This window comes from Pseudopipra pipra, chromosome 3 (assembly GCF_036250125.1).
Source record: "Pseudopipra pipra isolate bDixPip1 chromosome 3, bDixPip1.hap1, whole genome shotgun sequence".
Lineage (NCBI taxonomy): Eukaryota > Metazoa > Chordata > Aves > Passeriformes > Pipridae > Pseudopipra > Pseudopipra pipra.
The window spans coordinates 116,307,614-116,326,667 of record NC_087551.1 but is presented as its reverse complement, the minus strand read 5'-3'; the positions used below and the strand labels follow the sequence as shown (position 1 = coordinate 116,326,667).

General features: G+C 59.0%; 2 protein-coding genes across 6 annotated transcripts in view; one reads left to right on the top strand and one right to left on the bottom strand.

Moving 5' to 3' along the window:
* The window catches only part of ASXL2 (ASXL transcriptional regulator 2), a 72,641-nt gene extending 58,062 nt beyond the window's left edge, over window positions 1-14,579 (bottom strand). For all 5 annotated transcript variants that reach the window (XM_064651158.1, XM_064651160.1, XM_064651157.1 and 2 more), the window contains exon 1: window positions 14,371-14,579. In XM_064651158.1, coding sequence (XP_064507228.1) covers window positions 14,371-14,427 — 57 coding nt within the window. In that variant the 5' untranslated portion in view covers window positions 14,428-14,579. The remainder of the gene's footprint in view (window positions 1-14,370) is intronic.
* Window positions 1-18,647, top strand: part of PREB (prolactin regulatory element binding) — a 345,777-nt gene extending 327,130 nt beyond the window's left edge. The window contains exon 9 of the mRNA XM_064651196.1: window positions 18,602-18,647. Coding sequence (XP_064507266.1) covers window positions 18,602-18,632 — 31 coding nt within the window. The 3' untranslated portion in view covers window positions 18,633-18,647. The remainder of the gene's footprint in view (window positions 1-18,601) is intronic.
* Window positions 18,648-19,054: the final 407 nt, after the last annotated feature.

Below are 19,054 nucleotides of genomic sequence, written 5' to 3'. Positions count from 1 at the left end.
GAGAAAACGCATTTCCAGGCTGCCCATTCCTGGGTTTTGTTCCTTTCCTCAGTCCTCTGACAGAGGAGGAGGTGAGAACCCACGGGAAGATCATCTGAGAGCAGGAGAGCAGGCCAAGGGCTGGGGCTGGCTGGCTGGACTGAGGGCTGAGTGAGGACAGGTCAGGAAGGAAGTGGTGAGAACCTCAGCTCTGACAGCTCAGTGCTCAGGCAGCAGCTCTGCCAGGGCAGGGCTGGGACCTGGAGGTGCAGCTGGAACCTGCAGGGCCAGGCTGAGCTGGGGAGGCATTTCCACACACCCTATTCCATCTGAATTCTTCCTAAAAAACACACAGGCCAAATTCATGGCTCCTTACATCCTACATTTTCCTACTGCCTCTCACCAGGAAAAGGAAAGTTACTCTTCCTACAGAGCTTAAAAAGACCCTGCACTGAACCCCCTCACGCCAGGAAAAGATGGGAATTAACTCAACCACCTCTGCTCTCCCCCTTCCCAACTCCACCTGCCCCATGGAACAAAGCTCTGGGCAGTGGAGATCCCCACCCAGGACACTGGATCACCGGGATGGTCACCAAGGCTGTGCTCTCCTGGTGATTCCATGCACACACAGGGGTCCCATATGGGCACTCCATACCCACAGTGACCCAGGCAGCACTGGGGGTGCCCCAGCAGTGCCCAGCACAGGGACAGGCACTGCCCTGGGCCTGTGGCCACACCGTTTGTGACACAAATCAAACAGCAGGAACGAGCTCCTTCCAGAAACTCAGCGACTGCCAAACAAACCCCAACGTTCAGGGCTGATCCCCCGGCCAGGAGGGATGGGTGCAGTGACAGGGAACACAGTGCCTCTGCCCCAGGGAACAAATCACACACACACAGTCCCTGCACAGAGGTTCCTGGCTCCCCCAGAGCTGCAGAGCAGCCCCAGGACACCACCCTGGCGTGCAGGACACCACAGCAGCCACACTCCTGGGAGTGAACCATCCAGGAAAGGGGGCTGAAACCCTCAGTGAGGGAGGCACAACCAGAGCTGTCCTCCCCCAGAGCTGCCCAGCACAAACCATGAAACCCTCCGTGAGGGAGGCACAACCAGAGCTGCCCTCCCCCAGAGCTGCCCAGCACAAAGCACCTCTCCCTGGGACGCAGGGCCGGGCTGGGAGCTCAGCCCCTGCCAGCAGCAGGAGTTGGCTGCACTGTTCCAGTCAGGAAAGCTCTGAGTGATCCAGGGCCTGCCCACGTACATCCAGCAGTGCACCACGCCAGGATTCCTAAGGGAGGAGGATGAAAGCCTGCTGGAAACCCGTGTTTGAAGTGGCTGGCTCTGTTTGTGTTTGTTTGGAACAGCCATCAGCCCATCGGGGTTTAATCCCCAGGCTCTCCGAGGCTGATGTGAAGGAGCACCTCAGCCCATGAATGCTCTCAGAGAGCTCTGGAGAAGGGCACTTGGGAATTCCTGCTGCTGGTTGTTCCCTCCTGCAAAGGAGGGTTTAAAACTGGGCGACCTAATGGTGCAAACACAGCCACTGCTTGCACTCCTTCCTGGAAACAGCATTTCAACTTCCCAGATCCATGAATCCACAGCAGCCTGAGGAGTTCCTGCCTCAGTCCCCACAAAACCTGATCATCTGGTTCCACCTCCTCCTCCTCACACCCAGCAGGGACCTCCGAGCTCCCAGCCATCCATCCCCCTCCAGGAGGAGAGTTCCAGCTGAGCTCCAGACACCAGCAAGAGCTGCAAATCCCCTTCCAGCAGGAAACCATCCCCGTGCATTCCCTGGAGAGGGAAGTGGGTCAGCTATAAAAAGCCCGGGGAGAATGTGAAATTCCTGCTCGGTCAGACCCCCCAGAGCAGCCACGGGAACACCAGGAACAGGGGCAGGGACAACAGGGACAGGGGTAGGAACAGCAGGAACAGGGGCAGGGACAGCAGGAACAGGGGTAGGAACAGCAGGAACAGGGGCAGGGACAGCAGGAACAGGGGTAGGAACAGCAGGAACAGGGGTAGGAACAGCAGGAACAGGGGCAGGGACAGCAGGAACAGGGCAGGGACAGCAGGAACAGGGGCAGGGACAGCAGGAACAGGGGTAGGAACAGCAGGAACAGGGGCAGGGACAACAGGGACAGGGGCAGGAACAGCAGGAAGAGGGGTAGGGACAACAGGGACAGGGGTAGGGACAGCAGGAAGAGGGGTAGGGACAACAGGGACAGGGGTAGGAACAGCAGGAAGAGGGGTAGGAACAGCAGGAAGAGGGGTAGGAACAGCAGGAACAGGGGCAGAGACGACAGGGGCAGGAACAGCAGGAACAGGGCAGGGACAGCAGGAACAGGGGCAGAGACAACAGGGACAGGGGCAGGAACAGCAGGAACAGGGGCAGAGACAACAGGGACAGGGGTAGGGACAGCAGGAACAGGGGTAGGAACAGCAGGAACAGGGGTAGGAACAGCAGGAACAGGGCAGGGACAACAGGGATAGGGGCAGGAACAGCAGGAACAGGGGCAGAAACAACAGGGACAGCAGCAGGGACAACAGGGGATGAAGGGCTTGACCCAGATTGCAGTATCTGCTCCACTCATCCAATTAGCCAAATGCTGCCCGGGGCTTTAGCCAGAAAGGAGGTCAGGAAGGAATGGGCAATTCCAGGTGCCACCAAAGGCCAGGGAATGCTGTCATTTCCCACCATCCCTGAGGGGGCTGAGCAGCAGCCTGGAGAGGTGACACCCCACAGTGCCACGGGGGCCTGGAGGAGGGCACGGGGCACTGCAGGCTGTGCTGCCACAGCAGTGCCAGGGGTGCTCAGGAACTGCTGGATCCTGCCAGGATCCACTGCTGGAGAGGTGGGGCAGGACTGGCACACGGGGTGGAAGCTGTGCCCCACACTCAGCACAGGCAGGAACCAAACTGAAAATCCCAGACTGGTTTGGGCTGGAAGGATCCCTAAAGCTCAGCTCATCCCACCCCTGCCCTGGGCAGGGACACCTCCCACCAGCCCAGGGTGCTCCAGCCTGGCCTGGGACACTCCCAGGGATCCAGGGGCAGCCACAGCTTCTCTGGGCAGCCTGGGCCAGGGCCTCCCCACCCTCCCAGCCAACAATTCCCTCCCAATGTCCCATCTCTCCCTGCCCTGTAAATTGTCCCTCTCTGTGATGTTTCATCTCAGTGACATGTCCAAGAGGACACTGAAGTGCTGCTTCAAACCAACCTCAGCTGGATTAACGGAGAACTTGTCCAACCAAAAGACAAGGTGACCACTCCACAGGCTACACTGGGCTCCCACTGACTCCCAAAACTCCCACCCAGGCACTTGACAAGCTCATCTTTAAATGGAGAACAAAGTTTCTTGGAACCACAGAGTGTCATGAGTTGGAACAGACCCCCAAGAACCGGGTCCAGCTCCTGGGTTTGAAAGAAGCTCAACAAAGCTGTGGGATGTTTTTGTACACTCAGCCTTAAGCTCTCTGTAGGTATTAGTGGCAATAAGATTAATATTGAAGCCCTGCAGCAGCACCTCCATTCAGTCAGTGCCAGGTGAACAGGCAGCTGGCCCAGGGCTGGGACAAGTCCCTGGTTCCCAGCAGGGAAATCATGGCAATGCCACTGGAGAGCACACAGGGGAGGGCTCAGAGTCCCACAGCCTGCACAGCAGCCCCACAGAGAAGGCCCCAAAACAAGCAGTGCTCAGCCAGCCCAGGGGCAGAGCCAGCTCCTGCTCGGGCCAGGCAGGGACACAGGAGCAGCTTCCAGGGGTTGTGCAGGAGAGCAGAGGCACGTCCACACCACCCTGGAGCTGCTGAACCCAGCCAGGGGGCTTGGCTGCACTCAGGACAGAGAAACGTTGGGCTCCAGTGTCCCCATGTCCCAGCAAAGCCCCAAACTCCTGCTGGAAGGTGGTCCCACAGCTCTGGCATGGCTCCTCCCTCCAGGCTGCAGGGCCACGTGCACCAGCCCGGTGGCAAACAGGGTCAGGGATCTGATCCCAGCCAAAAATAGCAGCACCTTTCCTTTCAGTTGAGGGGAAAAAAAAAGCTTTAGGGTCGAGTTTGCCAAGCAGCCTCACACACCCGAGGGTGCTGGAGAAGGGGCCAGAGTAAGGGCAGTGCTGGCACAGAATCCCAGGATCACTGGGGTGGGAAAAGCCCTCCCAGCCCGTGGATCCCCCCTGTGCCCACCTTGTCCCCAGCCCAGAGCTCTGAGAGCCACGGCCAGGCCTTCCTGGGTAAGTTCAGGCTGACCCCGACCTTCAGGACCTTCAGGACCTTCAGGACCTTCAGGACCTTCAGGACCTTCAGGACCTTCAGGACCTTCAGGACCTTCAGGACCTTCAGGGCCAAGTGGAGCCGTTGGGTTTCCCCAGCCCAGTGACCCTGGAGGGCACAGGCAGCTCTCTGGGAGGACACTGCTCTTACACATCCCTTCCCCTCCAGCAGAGAAGGAACCTGAACACTCATCCCTCCCTCTTAGGGCTGGAAAACACAGAACTGTGCCCAGGTCTGGGGGAGACACTGGGTCAGAGATGGACAGGGAGCCCCAGCACCCCGAAACAACACAAGAAATGGCACTGGAAGCACGTTTGCTGCTTGGTTGTAGAGACCCCAAATGAAACCAGTTTGTTTCTGAGCTGCTCATTTACAGCTCGAGAGCTTTAAGAGGAAAACCAAATAACTTTGCAGAACTCCCATTAGCACAGCGAGAGCTGTGGGTGGCAGAAGGAAGGGAAGGGAACCCCCTGCAAACCCTTTCAGCACAGGGAAAGGAGGGAGAGCAACACTCTGAGCGTGTTTCACGTGGCATCCCAAGATGTGAGCCAGGCACTGAGAGCAGCCAGGGCACTGCTGGGCCTAAAGTGTGGGTTCCAGGCTCTTAATTCAGCAAATGCCCCAAAGCAGGAGGTCAAACACAACACACAGGGGGTGGCTTGAGCTGCCTTTCCAGTCAGACATTTATTTAGAATTATTTGGGTGGGAAGGGGCCTTAAAGCCCATCTCATTCCACCCCCTGCTGTGGGCAGGGACACCTTCCCCTATCCCAGGTTGATCCAAGCCCCGTCCAACCTGGCCTGGGACACTTCCAGGGATCCAGGGACAGCCACACCCTATTCCATGGGGCACAGGGACACCCCCTATTCCATGGGGCACAGGGGACACCCCCTATTCCATGGGGCACAGGGACACACCCTGTTCCATGGGGCACAGGGACACCCCCTATTCCATGGGCTGGGCAGGGACACCCCCTATTCCATGGGGCACAGGGGACACACCCTGTTCCATGGGGCACAGGGACACCCCCTATTCCATGGGGCACAGGGACACTCTCTATTCCATGGGGCACAGGGGACACCCCCTATTCCATGGGGCACAGGCACACACCCCCTATTCCATGGGGCACAGGGACACACCCTGTTCCATGGGGCACAGGGACACCCCCTATTCCATGGGCTGGGCAGGGCAGGAGCCCACAGGAGCTCCAGCTCCCTCTTGCAGCCCCCTGATCCCACCCTGCCAGGTTTGCTGAGAGCCAGGGCCTGTTTAAAACACTGCAGTGGGGAAGCTCCTGTCATTGTCTGACAGGATTCTGCTGCTTCCTTAGGACAGCCAGCACTTCACTACCACAGAATGAGCTGACATCCCAGTGCCTCAGGGACACCCAGCCCCAAACCATCCAGAGGGTCACCTCCCCTCCCAGGGATCAAGCCACAGCCACAGCAGGAGCATTAAACACCTTCCACAGCAACACCCTGCAGGGGAACAAGATCCAAACCCAGGGAGCAGCACAGGACACGCCAGGGAGGGACAACAAACCCCACCACCCACTGACAGGCATCTAAACCAGCAAGCCCTGAAAATCCCACAGTGCCAGGAGAGCTGGGCTGGGAAGGGCCCTCTGGAGACCATCCTGTCCAACCCCCTGCCCAGGCAGGGTCACCTGGAGCAGGTGGGGTTGCAATGTCTCCAGAAGGGGGGATTCCACGCCCTCCCTGGGCAGCTGTTCCAGGCTCTGCCCCCTCCATGGAAAGAAGTTCTGCCTCATGGTGAGGTGGAACTTGCTGTGCTTTAGTTCATGGCCATTGCTCCTCGTCCTGTCCCTGGGCACCACTGACCAGAGCCTGGGGCCATCCTCGGACACCCCCTGGAGATATTGGTGTGGGCTGATGGGATCCACTCTCAGCCTTCTCTGGACTAACCAGGCCCAGCTCCCCCAGCCTCTCCTCATCAGAGAGAGATGCTCCACACCCCAAATCATCTCTGTGGCCTCTGCTGGACCCTCTCCAGGAGCTCCTTGTCTCCCCTGAGCTGTGGAGCCCAGAACTGGGCACGGCTCTGGGCACAGAGCACGTTTGTGCCTCGTGTGCCAGGACACTCAGGGGAGGTGGGAAACGGGCCCTGCTGATCCCAGGGGATGCTCCCCGGGCACAGAGCAGGCACTGAGCTCAGGAAAAGCTTCTGCAAGCCAGCAGGGACCACGTTTACTGCTGCTCCTTGTAAGAGCTTTGAGAGCAAAGTCAAATTACCCCACATGGGAAGCGGGAACGAAAGAACACAAATTGCAGGACTTGCTGGAAAAAAAAAATAGGACCATTTTTACCAAGTGTCATGGTAGAGATAGTTATGATCGTGTGTATAATGTGATGTTATATTTATTTGTACAGTCATTGTAATATATTCCCTTTCCCCCACTTTGAGTCTGGTGTGTTTTGTCTGGAAAAACCCATCTCACATTAGGTTGAGATGTGGGAGGGGGGATGGAGCTAGGGAATTGGATTTTGGGACTATCTCAAACCATGACAGGAAATCAATTCTGAATTCAGAACCCAGTGAAACACAAGGAACTCACACACTCCTGCAGGGCCAGCAGTTACCAGGAGGGCTCTTGGCCCTCTGTTTTTACTGCTCCCAGCAGAACCACAGGAGCAGAACACCTGACAGTCCCAGGAAAACAAAACCAGACCTCAAGCATCTGCCTCTGGTGCGTTGAACACTTGCTTTGGGAAGGGCTGCACGGGCAGAGCTGAGTCCAGAGCCACAGGCTGAGCCTCCCTGGGCACTGGGGTGTCTGGGCAGCAACACCACCTGCATCTCTGCATCTGCACTCCTGCAGATCACCTGGGGCACAGGAACACAGCCTGGGGTCCAGAAACACAGCCTGGGCACGGGAGGGTCCACATAAAGGACCAGAATTTCCCCCTTCCTGCAGGAAAAGCTGTGTGAGACCCAGAATCCACCCCAGTCAATAAATGCTGACTGTGCCACCTCTCTCACACACCAGGCAAGAGCTGCTGGGGCACAGTGACCAGGTTCCCTCACAGCCCCCTCTGTTGCAGGGGGGGCAACAGGGTGATCTTTAGGGTCCCTTCCAAGCCCTTCTGGGATTATGGATCCAGGAAACACAACTGGGTTTTGTGCTCCACCAGCCTCACTGGGAAAAGCCTTGCCCAGAAATGCCCAGGCCAGATTGGAGCTGACTGGAGGGGAGACACAACTTGGGGAAAAAAAAGAGCCTTTGGAGGCTCCTGCAGTGCCAGAGAGGAGCTCACTGAGGTCAGAACCTCCAAACCCTTTGGAGCCAAAACTATTGATGGGAGTGACCGAGCAAAGGTGGAGCTGAGCTCTGGGGCAGAACCAGTTATCTAAACTCCATTGATTGTTTTAAATAAGGACACAAACTCTTCTTCCCTGTGAGGGTGGGGAGGCCCTGGCCCAGGTTGCCCAGAGAAGCTGTGGCTGCCCCTGGATCCCTGGAAGTGTCCCAGGCCAGGTTGGACAGGGCTTGGAGCACCCTGGGCTGGTGGGAGGTGTCCCTGCCCATGGCAGGGGTGGCACTGGATGATCCTTAAGGTCTCTTCCAACCCAAACCAGTGTGTGACTCTGTGAAACACAGAGAACACGTGTGAGGTCCTCCCCCAGCCCTGAGCTCCTCTCCTGGAGCACAGCACAGGGAGCACAGCAGCCCAAAGCTCTGGCTGGGATCCTGCTGGGAGTGGCACCCCCGGGCAGGGCGGGGCACTGGGGATTCCCCTCCTGGCACCGGCTCCTCTTCCTGCTGGGCTCTCCCAGCCCTGCCCCACCCTGCTCTGCAGCAGGGAAACAACACTCCAGCATTTTTGCAGCTGCACTGGTGCCTCAGGACAGGGGGGGACCCACTGCCCCCCCAAGCCAAGAGCCAGCCCCTCAGGCAGCTCTGGCAATCAGGTGTGCTGCTGATAACAGCCAAAGGAACCCCAGCCCAGCCCTGACAGCCAAGCCTGTCCATCAGCTCCACAAACAGCCTCACCCAGCTCCAGCCACAGCAAGATCACCTTCCCTTCCACAGCTGCAACCTGGGGGGTTTGATGCCTTTAACAGGTTAAAATTCCCAGTGGGAACACAGGCCTCGACTTGGAAATCAGTGCTTGAAATGGCAGGGCCATAATTGGATTGTTGTGACTGGAAGAAGGATTTTGTAGTCTGCTGGTTTGCTCCAGCCACTAAAGGGGATTACACTTCCACCTCAGGCATTCCAGGTTCTGCTTCCACACAGGAGCCCACGTTTCAAGCCTCCATGTGTTTGTTACAGGTGTCCAAGGTGAGCTTGAAGCAACTTTGAGCCCACCAGAAGTTCCAGGACATAGAAGGTCAGATCTCAGGACATCACCCGTGGCCACAGCAGAGCTGACACTTGCAGAGCAATCACTGACTTCACAGGGAACCCACAGAGTCAGGGGATGATTGAGGTGGGGAAAAACTTCTGAGACCACTGAGCTCACTCTGTGCCTGATCCCCACCCTGTCCCCAGCCCAGAGCACTGAGTGCCACGGCCAGGCCTTCCTGGGACACCTCCAGGGTGGGCACTCCAAACCTCCCTGGGCAGCCCCTGCCAGGGCCTGACCACCCTTTCCAGCAGGAAATTCCTCCTCCTGTCCCACCTGAGCCTCCCCTGGCACAGCTGGAGGCCGTTCCCTCTCCTCCTGTCCCTTGTTCCCTGGCAGCAGAGCCCGACCCCCCCAGCCCCCCCCTCCTGTCAGGGGGTTGCAGAGCCAGAAGGTCCCCCCTGAGCCTCCTTTGCTCCAGGCTGAGCCCCCCCAGCTCCCTGAGCCCCTCCTGCTGCTCCAGCCCCTTCCCAGCTCCCTTCCCTTCCCTGCCCACGCTCCAGCCCCTCCCTGTGTCTCCTGTGTGAGGTCCCAGAGCTGCCCCAGCACTGGAGGTGCCCCAGCAGTGCCAGCACAGGAATCCTGAAGAAAGAACTCAAAATAAATGCAGGAAAAACCCATCCAAGGGCTGTGGCTGCTCCCAGATGTGCAGGAGTGAGGAGTGAAGGAGCTGCAGCTCTCTGTGAACACGTGATGGGCTCATGCCAGCTCGGGCTCAGTGCTGGGCAGCCACGAGTCCCTTTCCCTGGAAGTGCTGCCAAGGTGTTTCCCTGGCCAGCAGACACGTCGCTGGGCCACGTGCTTTGGTCCCCAGGGCAGTGGCCACCAACTGCCCTTCCCTGTCCTGCAGGAACCTCTGCAAAAGCACTTAAGAGACAGCACAGACAGCCCTGCAGCACTGCCCCACGTCCCCCCTGCACACAGCTCCTGTGCCTGGACACTGACCCAGGGCAGGGAAGGAGCTGGGATAACACTCAGGGGATTAAAACAACAACAAAAAAAGCACCATCACAAAAACCCAACACGGCAACAAACAATCCCTTCCAGAAAAAAAACAAAATCCAGGAAGCCTTTCCCAGGCTGCAGCCACCAGCTCCTGCCACAAGCTGGGATTAATCATTTAATCTCCTGCAGCAGCACCTCGTCCAACACCTCGCTGAGGAGGGACAGGCCCATTCCCAGGTTCTCCAGGAAGAACCTGCTGTGCTCCACCCCAGACTGCAGACCTTTCCCATGGAGCCATCAGGAAGGACACTGACCCAGTGGAGAGAGTCCAGAGGAGGCCCCAGAGACGCTCCAGGGCTGGAGCCCCTCTGCTCTGGAGCCAGGCTGGGAGAGCTGGGGGGGCTCAGCTGGGGAAGGGAAGGATCCAGGGAGACCTTGGAGCCCCTTCCAGAGCCTAAAGGGGCTCCAGGAGAGCTGGAGAGGGACTGGGGACAAGGCCTGGAGGGACAGGACACAGGGAATGGCTTCCCACTGCCAGAGGGCAGGGAGAGATGGGAGATTGGGAAGGAATTCCTGGCTGTGAGGGTGGGGAGGCCCTGGCACAGGTTGCCCAGAGAAGCTGTGGCTGCCCCTGGATCCCTGGGAGTGTCCCAGGCCAGGTTGGAGGGGGCTTGGAGCAACCTGGGCTGGTGGGAGGTGTCCCTGCCCATGGCAGGGGGTGGGACAGGATGGGATTTAAGGTCCCTTCCCACCCAACCCATCCCATGACTCCATGGCCAGCCCTCCGAGGCCCTGGTGACAGGGAGCACTGTGCTCAGACACCCCGTGCAGTTCAGTCCCACCACACCCTGCTGCTCTGCCAGAGCTGCCAGGAGCACACAGGGGGCTGGCAGTGCCTCCAGCTCGGGGCTCACAGACCCCCACAAGCTCTGCCTGGGTTTTGCAGCCCCCTGGAACCTTCCCAGGTTTCCAGGTCGGTGTGTGTGGGTGAGCCAACACTCTCAGCTGCTTGCAGACAACTCCCACAGTTTGGATCCTTCCACCCTCTCTCCTGAGTCCACCTCAACAGGGAAATGTACACCTGGAGAAGAGAAGGATCCAGGAAGACCTTGGAGCCCCTTCCAGAGCCTAAAGGGGCTCCAGGAGAGCTGGAGAGGGACTGGGGACAAGGCCTGGAGGGACAGGACACAGGGAATGGATCCCACTGCCAGAGGGCAGGGAGAGATGGGAGATGGGGAAGGGATTCCTGGCTGGGAGGGTGGGGAGGGGCTGACCCAGGTTGCCCAGAGAAGCTGTGGCTGCCCCTGGATCCCTGGAAGTGTCCAAGGCCAGGTTGGAGCACCCTGGGCTGGTGGGAGGTGTCCCTGGCAGGGGGTGGCACTGGATGAGCTTTAAGGTCCCCTCCCACCCAATCCATTCTGGGATTCTGAAGCCCATGGCTGCAGCAGCTCCCCCTCACATCAAACATTCCACGTGCTGTTCCCTGCTGACCCTGCCCAGGAGCATTCCCAGAGCCCACCTCCTGCCTGCCCTCCCAGCCCCAGCCCTGGCAGCCCCGCAGCAGGAGCAGGAAACCCTTTTGTCGGGTCACACACGGGGACTTCCCCTGGAAAACAAACAACAAACGTCTTCCCTGTCAGCCCAGGCAGCGCCCACTTCCCTCCCTGCACACCCGGGAGAGGGGATAAAGCAGCAGTTTGGGCTGGAAGGGACTTAAAGCTCATCCTGCTCCATCCCCTGCCATGGGCAGGGACACCTTCCACCAGCCCAGGTTGCTCCAAGCCCCATCCAGCCTGGCCTGGGACACTTCCAGGCATCCAGGGGCAGCCACAGCTTCTCTGGGAATTCAATCCCAGCCCCCTTTCCTCATAGGAAAGAATTCCTTCTCAGTCTCCCATCTGTCCCTGCCCTCTGGCAGTGGAAGCCATTCCCTGTGTCCTGTCCCTCCAGGCCTTGTCCCCAGTCCCTCTCCAGCTCTCCTGGAGCCCCTTTAGGCTCTGGAAGGGGCTCCAAGGTCTCCCTGGATCCTTCCCTTCCCCAGCTGAGCCCCCCCAGCTCTCCCAGCCTGGCTCCAGAGCAGAGGGGCTCCAGCCCTGGCAGCATCTCCGGGGCCTCCTCTGGACTCTCTGCAGCAGCTCCACGTCCTTGTGCTGCTGTTGCCCAGGGCTGGAGGCAGCTCTGCAGGGGGGTCTCAGCTGAGGGGGCAGAGGGGCAGATCCCCCCTGCCCTGCTGCCCATGCTGTGGGAATGCAGCAGGATAACACATCCCAAATCAGGCTAAATCCAGTCCCAAGGAATCCTGGCTCTCCCTGGGTTAACAGGCAGCACTCACAGAGCTCTGCTGAACTCTGGGCTGCCACAGCCCCTGTCTGAGCTCAGCCCCAGCTGGGCACAGCACAGGCATCCCCCTGGCACAGGTCTGGCTGCAGGATCACCAGCTGAGCCTGGACACCAGTGGCTGGTCCAGCTCAAGAACTGGCACAGGCTGGGCTGCCAGGGGCACCTGAAACCTGTGCCCTGCTCTCCCCAGCTTCTGTGCTCTGCACCATCAGCTCCTCACCTCATTCAAGGTGGGCTTTCTGAGCTGCAGGGACAGCCAGCCCCTGTCCCTGTAGAGCCACCAGTCCCCAGCCATCTGCAGCTGCACTTTGAGCCAGCCAGGAAATGAGAAAACCCTTGTTTATCAACAGTGACTTCCTGCCCACACAGGGACCTTCCCTCCCCTCAGCCCGCACTGCTGCCCCACAGAACAGCCCCACACACCCCAGAACAGGAGCCACAGCCAGGGTCCCACTGATCCCCCTCATCCACACCCCTCCCCAGGGCTTCCCAGCAGGCAGCAAGGCCACACCTCTGTGCTGTATCTTGTTCCCAGCTAATCCTGACCCACTCCAAGGGACCAAGCACACTGAGGAAGGGATTACCTTGGTGCTCTCCCCTCCTCACACTCCCACCATCTCCCCAGCACTGGAGGACACTCACCCCAAGCTCCTGGCTGGGAAGACTGAACAGATCAGCCCCAACAGTTAATTATAAAAAACAATTTTTTTTTTGCTGGTTTGGCTGCATTAACCACCTGCAAGCCCCAGTGGGGAGGTGACAGCAGAGGAGGAGGTGGAGGGGGGACAGAACTGCACCAGAACATCCAGCTGGGATGGCCTGAGGCTGCTGCTCAGGGCTGGGTGACAAGGTGGGGCTTTCCCAACCTGGAGGATCCTGTGAGGAGCAGGGCTCCAGGAAAACACAGAGCCCCAGGCCCTTCCCCTGCAGCCTTTTGGGGTCACCCCAGCCCAGGGCCAGCTCAGAGCTCAGCCCCCACACAGGGGGGGCACCTGGACCCAAACTGGGAGGTTCCCCAGGCCCGAGGACAGTTCCATGTCACCTCCAAAAGCAGAAGCACGGGAGATCTGGAAGCTGCCACATTCCTCAGCGTGGTTTTATAACTTTCCCCACAAACCCCAGGCAGCAGCAGAGCCCAGCCCAGGCACACAGGCGAAGGCAAGAACCAAAAGCCACGATTCCAACCCAAAAAAACGCCGGGGAACTCATGGAATACTGGAGCTGGAGCTTGACCAGAGCAGTCTAACATTCCTGCTGAGCACACCAGCAGGAACATCTGCCAGGGCTGAGGTTTTGGCAGGGATTTACTCATCTTTTCCTGCTTTTGTCTGCCCCTGTCCTGACTGGGCAACGTGGAACCTGCAGCTCTGAGGCCTCAGAGCAGCCTCTGGCTAAAGACCTGTTTGAGCGCTTAAGTGGATTCTGGGAGAGCTCAGAGGATGGACAGCAGGGCACAGGGGCTGGAAAAAGATCTGGTCCCACCTATATACCCTCCACTGGACGTTCTTCCACTGTTCTTTCAAAACAAACAGGTACAAATCACACCCAAAAGCACACAGAGAGGAACACCAAAGTGTTTGCCTGTGGGACAGTGTCTTATTTCTCAAAATCCCCAACTGCATCCCCCCTCCTGAAAGCAGAGCAGCTATTCTGACGCCTCCCAAGCTGCAAACACGAGGTCCAAACGCGTTTATTTATTAAAATATCCCTTGCAAGTCTCAGCCGCGGGTTTCTATTTACATTTGCTTCCCAGCCAGACTTTTCAAGTCCTGTTTGAACAGATCCCTCTTTCCAGAGAGGTTCGCGGAGCTCCAGCTCCTCCCCCTCTCCAGGAGGGGGCTTTACCCCCGCGGGGATCTTTGCTGGGCGTTCGCAGCTCCCGCAGGTCGCCTTGCTGCGGTTCCCCCTCTCATCCCTGTCCCGCTCCTTGACTTCCCTTTTCTCTTCCCCGCCCTGTAACGTGCCTGTCCCGCACAGGGACTACCCCGAGTCCAGCCTGGAGACAGGACGGCAAAAAAACCACCGTGGGGCTGGCAAACCGGGCGGTAAAAACTCTCCTTTCGGGGTTTGCGGCTCCGCCTGACCCGGGGCGACTCCGCAGCTCCCACGGCGCGAGAGCCACCGACACGCCGCGAACACCGAAAAAAAACACCCCTGTGCGTGTCACTTGTTGGCGGATGCGACTTAAGCCCTCGCTCGCCACCGCGAACCCGGGCGGCAGTCCCTCCCCCGCGGCGCTTCCCAGGGAAATTCCTGCCGGGAAGCATTAAGCAACTGGAGAACAGGTCAAAATAAAAAAAACCTGCCCGTGCGAGCGCGGGCGGCCGAGCGGAGCCCCGGGGGCAGGCCCCGTGGCCCCGGAGGCCGAGGCCGCCCCGCCACCCGCCCCTTCCCCCCGAGCCCCGCCGGGAGCGCCCCGACCCGCCCCGCGGCCTCCGACCCGCCCCGCGGCCCCCCCGCGCACCGTCCGGGCGGCCTCTGCCCAGGTCCTGCCCTTCTTCCTGCGGCCCTTCTCCCTCATGTCGGACGCGGCGGGGCTCGGGGCGCTGCGGGGTCGTGGCCGCCGGCGGGAGCGCGGCGGGGGCCGGGCCGGCCCCTCAAACGCGGGGAGCGCCGAGCGCGGCCCCTGCGCCCGCCAGCGCCGCCATGTTGGCTCGGGCTGCGCACGGGCCGCGGTCATGTGACCCCGCCCGCCGGCCCCGCCCACAGCGCGCGGGGGGCGGGGGGAGAGGCCACGCCCACTCCCGTCACGCGGGTGCCTCGCCCTTCCCCTCCCCCGCCGCGTTCGCGCCTCGCCGAGGGGGGAACAAAGATGGCGGCGGCGCCTGAGGGGGAGCGAAGATGGCGGAGGGGGCTCCCCGGAGGGCGGATCGCTCTCCGCGCCGTGGCAGCTCCGTGTCCTGCCCCACCGCGGCGGTCCGGGTGTCGCCGCCACCACCTGCCCTCGCCCGCTGCCGCCAAGTGCCACCAGCAGCCTCCGCTTCCTCCTCGGCGGCCGCCGGCGGTTCCCTCAGCCGCCGGCGGTTCCCTTAGCCCCCGCCGCGCGCGGCGCCTGAGGGGCAAAGATGGCGCCGGCTTCCTCAGAGCTACCGTCGCCCACTCCACAGCCACAACCATAACTGCCCCCTCACAGCCACAGCCATAACTGCCTCTCAGAGCCACAACTGCCCCCTCAGAGCCATAATTGTCCCTCAGAGCCACAACTGCCCCTCAGAGCCACAACTGCCCCTCAGAGCCACAACTGCCCCCTCAGAGTCATAACTGTCCCTCAGAGTCATAACTGCCCCTCAGAGCCACAACTGCCCCCTCAGAGCCGTAACTGCCCCCTCACAGCCACAGCCGCCCCTCGCCACCCGGTGCCCACCACCTCCCCAGTGACACCAGTGCCAACATCTCAAGGCTCAGAAATTGTAAATAATTCGCCCAGAGACTCACAAAGAGTGTGTGTGTGGGGGTGAAACAGGGTCTTGGCCTATCAGTGAAAGAGGTGCCATGGCCTCAAAGGAGGGGCCTGGCACAAAGGGCCACCTGGGCTGTTGTTGCACAGTTGTCACCAGCTGTGTCTGCTGTCAGCTGGCTGGGCCACAGGATGTAAACGTGGCTTTAAGCGTTGTTCAGAAGCTGGGGCCCGGGGCAGCAGGTCACATCTTGCTCGCCAAGGAATCCTCTGAGGGACTTTGCCTAAAACTGAACAGGGGGCACTCCCCCAAACCCAAATGCCCCCCCGAGCCCCCCGAGTGAATCCGTGCTGGCACAGAAACAAGGGTTGCATAAGATCGCACCGGCTAAATAAATGTGCATCGGGTAGGCGGCAGCTATATATGCATAGGTGGGCTGATGAAAATACTACTGTATAAATGTGATTTTTTTACTCGCTTCATTTGTGGAAACCTCCACCTTACGCCCTGCGCAGAACGAGCAACGTCTCCTTTATAAACCAGGCTCTGTGTCTGGTTCAGAGAGCTCCTAAAATCCTGAAATCTCCACTGTCCCCCAGTGCCCTGTGCCGGCTGATTCCCCCCTGACATCAACCCCTGCACGGCCCCTGCCTCAGTTTCCCCCAGACCACCAAGCCCCTGCCAGAGGGCAGGGTTAGATGGGATACTGGGAAGGAATTAGATGGGATACTGGGAAGGAATTAGATGGGATACTGGGAAGGAATTCTTCCCTGGGAGGGTGGGGAGGCCCTGGCCCAGGTTGCCCAGAGAAGCTGTGGCTGCCCCTGGATCCCTGGAAGTGTCCAAGGCCAGGTTGGAGGGGGCTTGGAGCACCCTGGGCTGGTGGAAGGTGTCCCTGCCCATGGCAGGGGGTGGAACTGGATGGGCTTTAAGGTTCCTTCCCACCCAAACCAGTCTGTCATTCTGACTCTGTGATTACCATTCTGCTTTAGCATTAACTCCTGTTTAACAAATACGAATTATTCAAGCTTAGAGCAAACTGTGACAACCTTGCTCCTGGTTTTTACCTACTGGGATAATGCTGGTGCAGCTCCAGTAAGGTCAGCCCTTCCCTTTACCATCAGGGATGGACTGATCCCCTCACGACGAGCTGTGCTTCACTTCCTGCTACAGAGCTCTGAGAGATAAAATTAGATCAGAGAGCACGACCCCGAGAGCAGCTGGTGCCTGAGCCACTCGCTCCAAAATATCCCTAATGAGCTGCAGTTCCTGCTGCAGCCACTGCACTGCCTGCCACACTGACAGCTACAAAAATGATGAGTTTAGAGAGGACTGAGGGAGTATTGTGAAAATCATAGAATGCCAGACTGGTTTGGGTGGGAAGGGACCTTAAAGCTCATCCTGTCCCACCCCTGCCATGGGCAGGGACACCTCCCACCAGCCCAGGTTGCTCCAAGCCCCGTCCAGCCTGGCCTTGGACACTTCCAGGGATCCAGGGGCAGCCACAGCTTCTCTGGGCAACCTGTGCCAGGGCCTCCCCACCCTCCCAGGGAAGGATTCCTTCTTAAAGAATCTCTCCCTGAGAAGGAAGTCTCTCGTGGGGGATTTCACCTGATCTGCACAACTTCAGCATCACCATCTCATTGTCATTTATTACCCACATGTTCCTCCAGAGCATCACACCCCTCTGCTGGGGGCACATCCAGAGCACCGTGTGGAGCAGAGTGACTTCAGAGCCTGCCAGGATCCGGGTGACAGTGGGATGCTGCTCCAGCCTCAGGTGTGAGTCATTCCAGGAGCCCCGGGCTGGTGAGCTCACCTGTCACACCAGGTGAGTCACTCTGGGGCAGGGGCTGGCCTTCCCTCCTGCACAGGAGATCTCAGACATGATAACAGGGAGATCACTCTGGGACAGGGGCTGGCCTTCCCTCCTGCACAGGAGATCTCAGACATGATAACAGGGAGATCACTCTGGGGCAGGGGCTGGCCTTCTCTCCTGCACAGGAGATCTCAGACATGATAACAGGGAGATCACTCTGGGGCAGGGGCTGGCCTTCTCTCCTGCACAGGAGATCTCAGACATGATAACAGGGAGATCACTCTGGGAGGGGGTCTGGCCTTTCCCTCCTGCACAGGAGATCTCAGACATGATAACAGGGAGATCACTCTGGGACAGGGGCTGGCCTTCTCTCCTGCACAGGAGATCTCAGACATGATAACAGGGAGATCACTCTGGGGCAGGGGCTGGCCTTTCCCTCCTGCACAGGAGATCTCAGACATGATAACAGGGAGATCACTCTGGGAGGGGGTCTGGCCTTCTCTCCTGCACAGGAGATCTCAGACATGATAACAGGGAGATCACTCTGCTCTGTTCCCACAGAAGGATGCAGCCTCCGTTTCCCTTTCCCTGGGAAGTGGTGCACTGAGCACCAGTGGGACATTCCAGCAGAGGGGTCATTCCCCACAGCTGGATTTCTGGATTCTGGGACCTGTCTGCAGGAGCTGGAGCTTTCCTGCCCACCCTCGCTGTGCACAGGGGGAGGAAGGGCAGCCTCCAGTGCTGGATTCCAGGGGGGAAGGGGAAATCAATGGGCTGCTCTTCCCAGGGAACAGTGTGACTGATCCCCGGGGTCTGGGATGGGCTGGAATCTGCAGCGGGAGCTCGTGGCTGCCCAGCTCAGCTCATCACTCCTGGCTGAGCTCCAGCTCCTGGCAGCTCCCAGCAGGGTGCCACGGGCTCTTCCGAGTGGAAATCATTCCAGTGGACACCTAACATGTTAATCAGACAATAAACAATTGAGATATGAGGAGGGAATTGCTGGCTGGGAGGGTGGGGAGGGGCTGGGATTGAATTCCCAGAGAAGCTGTGGCTGCCCCTGGATCCCTGGAAGTGTCCAAGGCCAGGTTGGACGGGGCTTGGAGCAACCTGGGCTGGTGGAAGGTGTCCCTGCCCATGGCAGGGGTGGAATGGGATGGGATTTAAGGTCCCTTCCCGCCCAAACCATTCCATGGTTCTGTGAGTCTGTGATTTCCTGAGAAACATCCAGCCTGGAGGCCTCCATTCAGTTTATTCCACCCAACATTTTAAAGCATTGCCAGGCCTGGAGCACTCCGAGGTGTTCCCCAGCCCCTGGTGAAACCTCTGGGAGCTGTCCCTGGGAGGAACATTCCCTCTTTTTCCCACCCTTACAAGGCTGATATTGCTGCAGAGGTGACTGACTCTCCACTGCCTCCTCCTCCCCAAACCAGACTGTCTGCTCTGGCACTGCTGGAGGGCAAGCAGATCTCTGGGATGACTCTGCTGCTGCTGCTGCCTTTGGGAAAATAGTACTGATAAAATTCATCCAAATATTACTGATGAAATTCATCCAAATAACTGATGAAATTCATCCAAATATTGCTGATAAAATTCATCCAAATACTACTGATAAAATTCATCCAAATACTGCTGATAAAATTCATCCAAATACTGATAAAATTCATCCCGAGTTTTCATCGTGTTCATCCGAGGTTCAGTCTGAATCTCACCTTGGCAGAGTGTTGACTGTCCTTTGCATGGAATCATCAGATCATGGAATGGTTTGGGTGGGAAGGGACCTCAAAGCCCATCCAGTGCCACCCCTGCCATGGGCAGGGACACCTCCCACCAGCCCAGGTTGCTCCCAGCCCCGTCCAGCCTGGCCTGGGACACTCCCAGGGATCCAGGGGCAGCCACATCAGTGACTCCTCCTCATTAAAGGCTGAAGTACA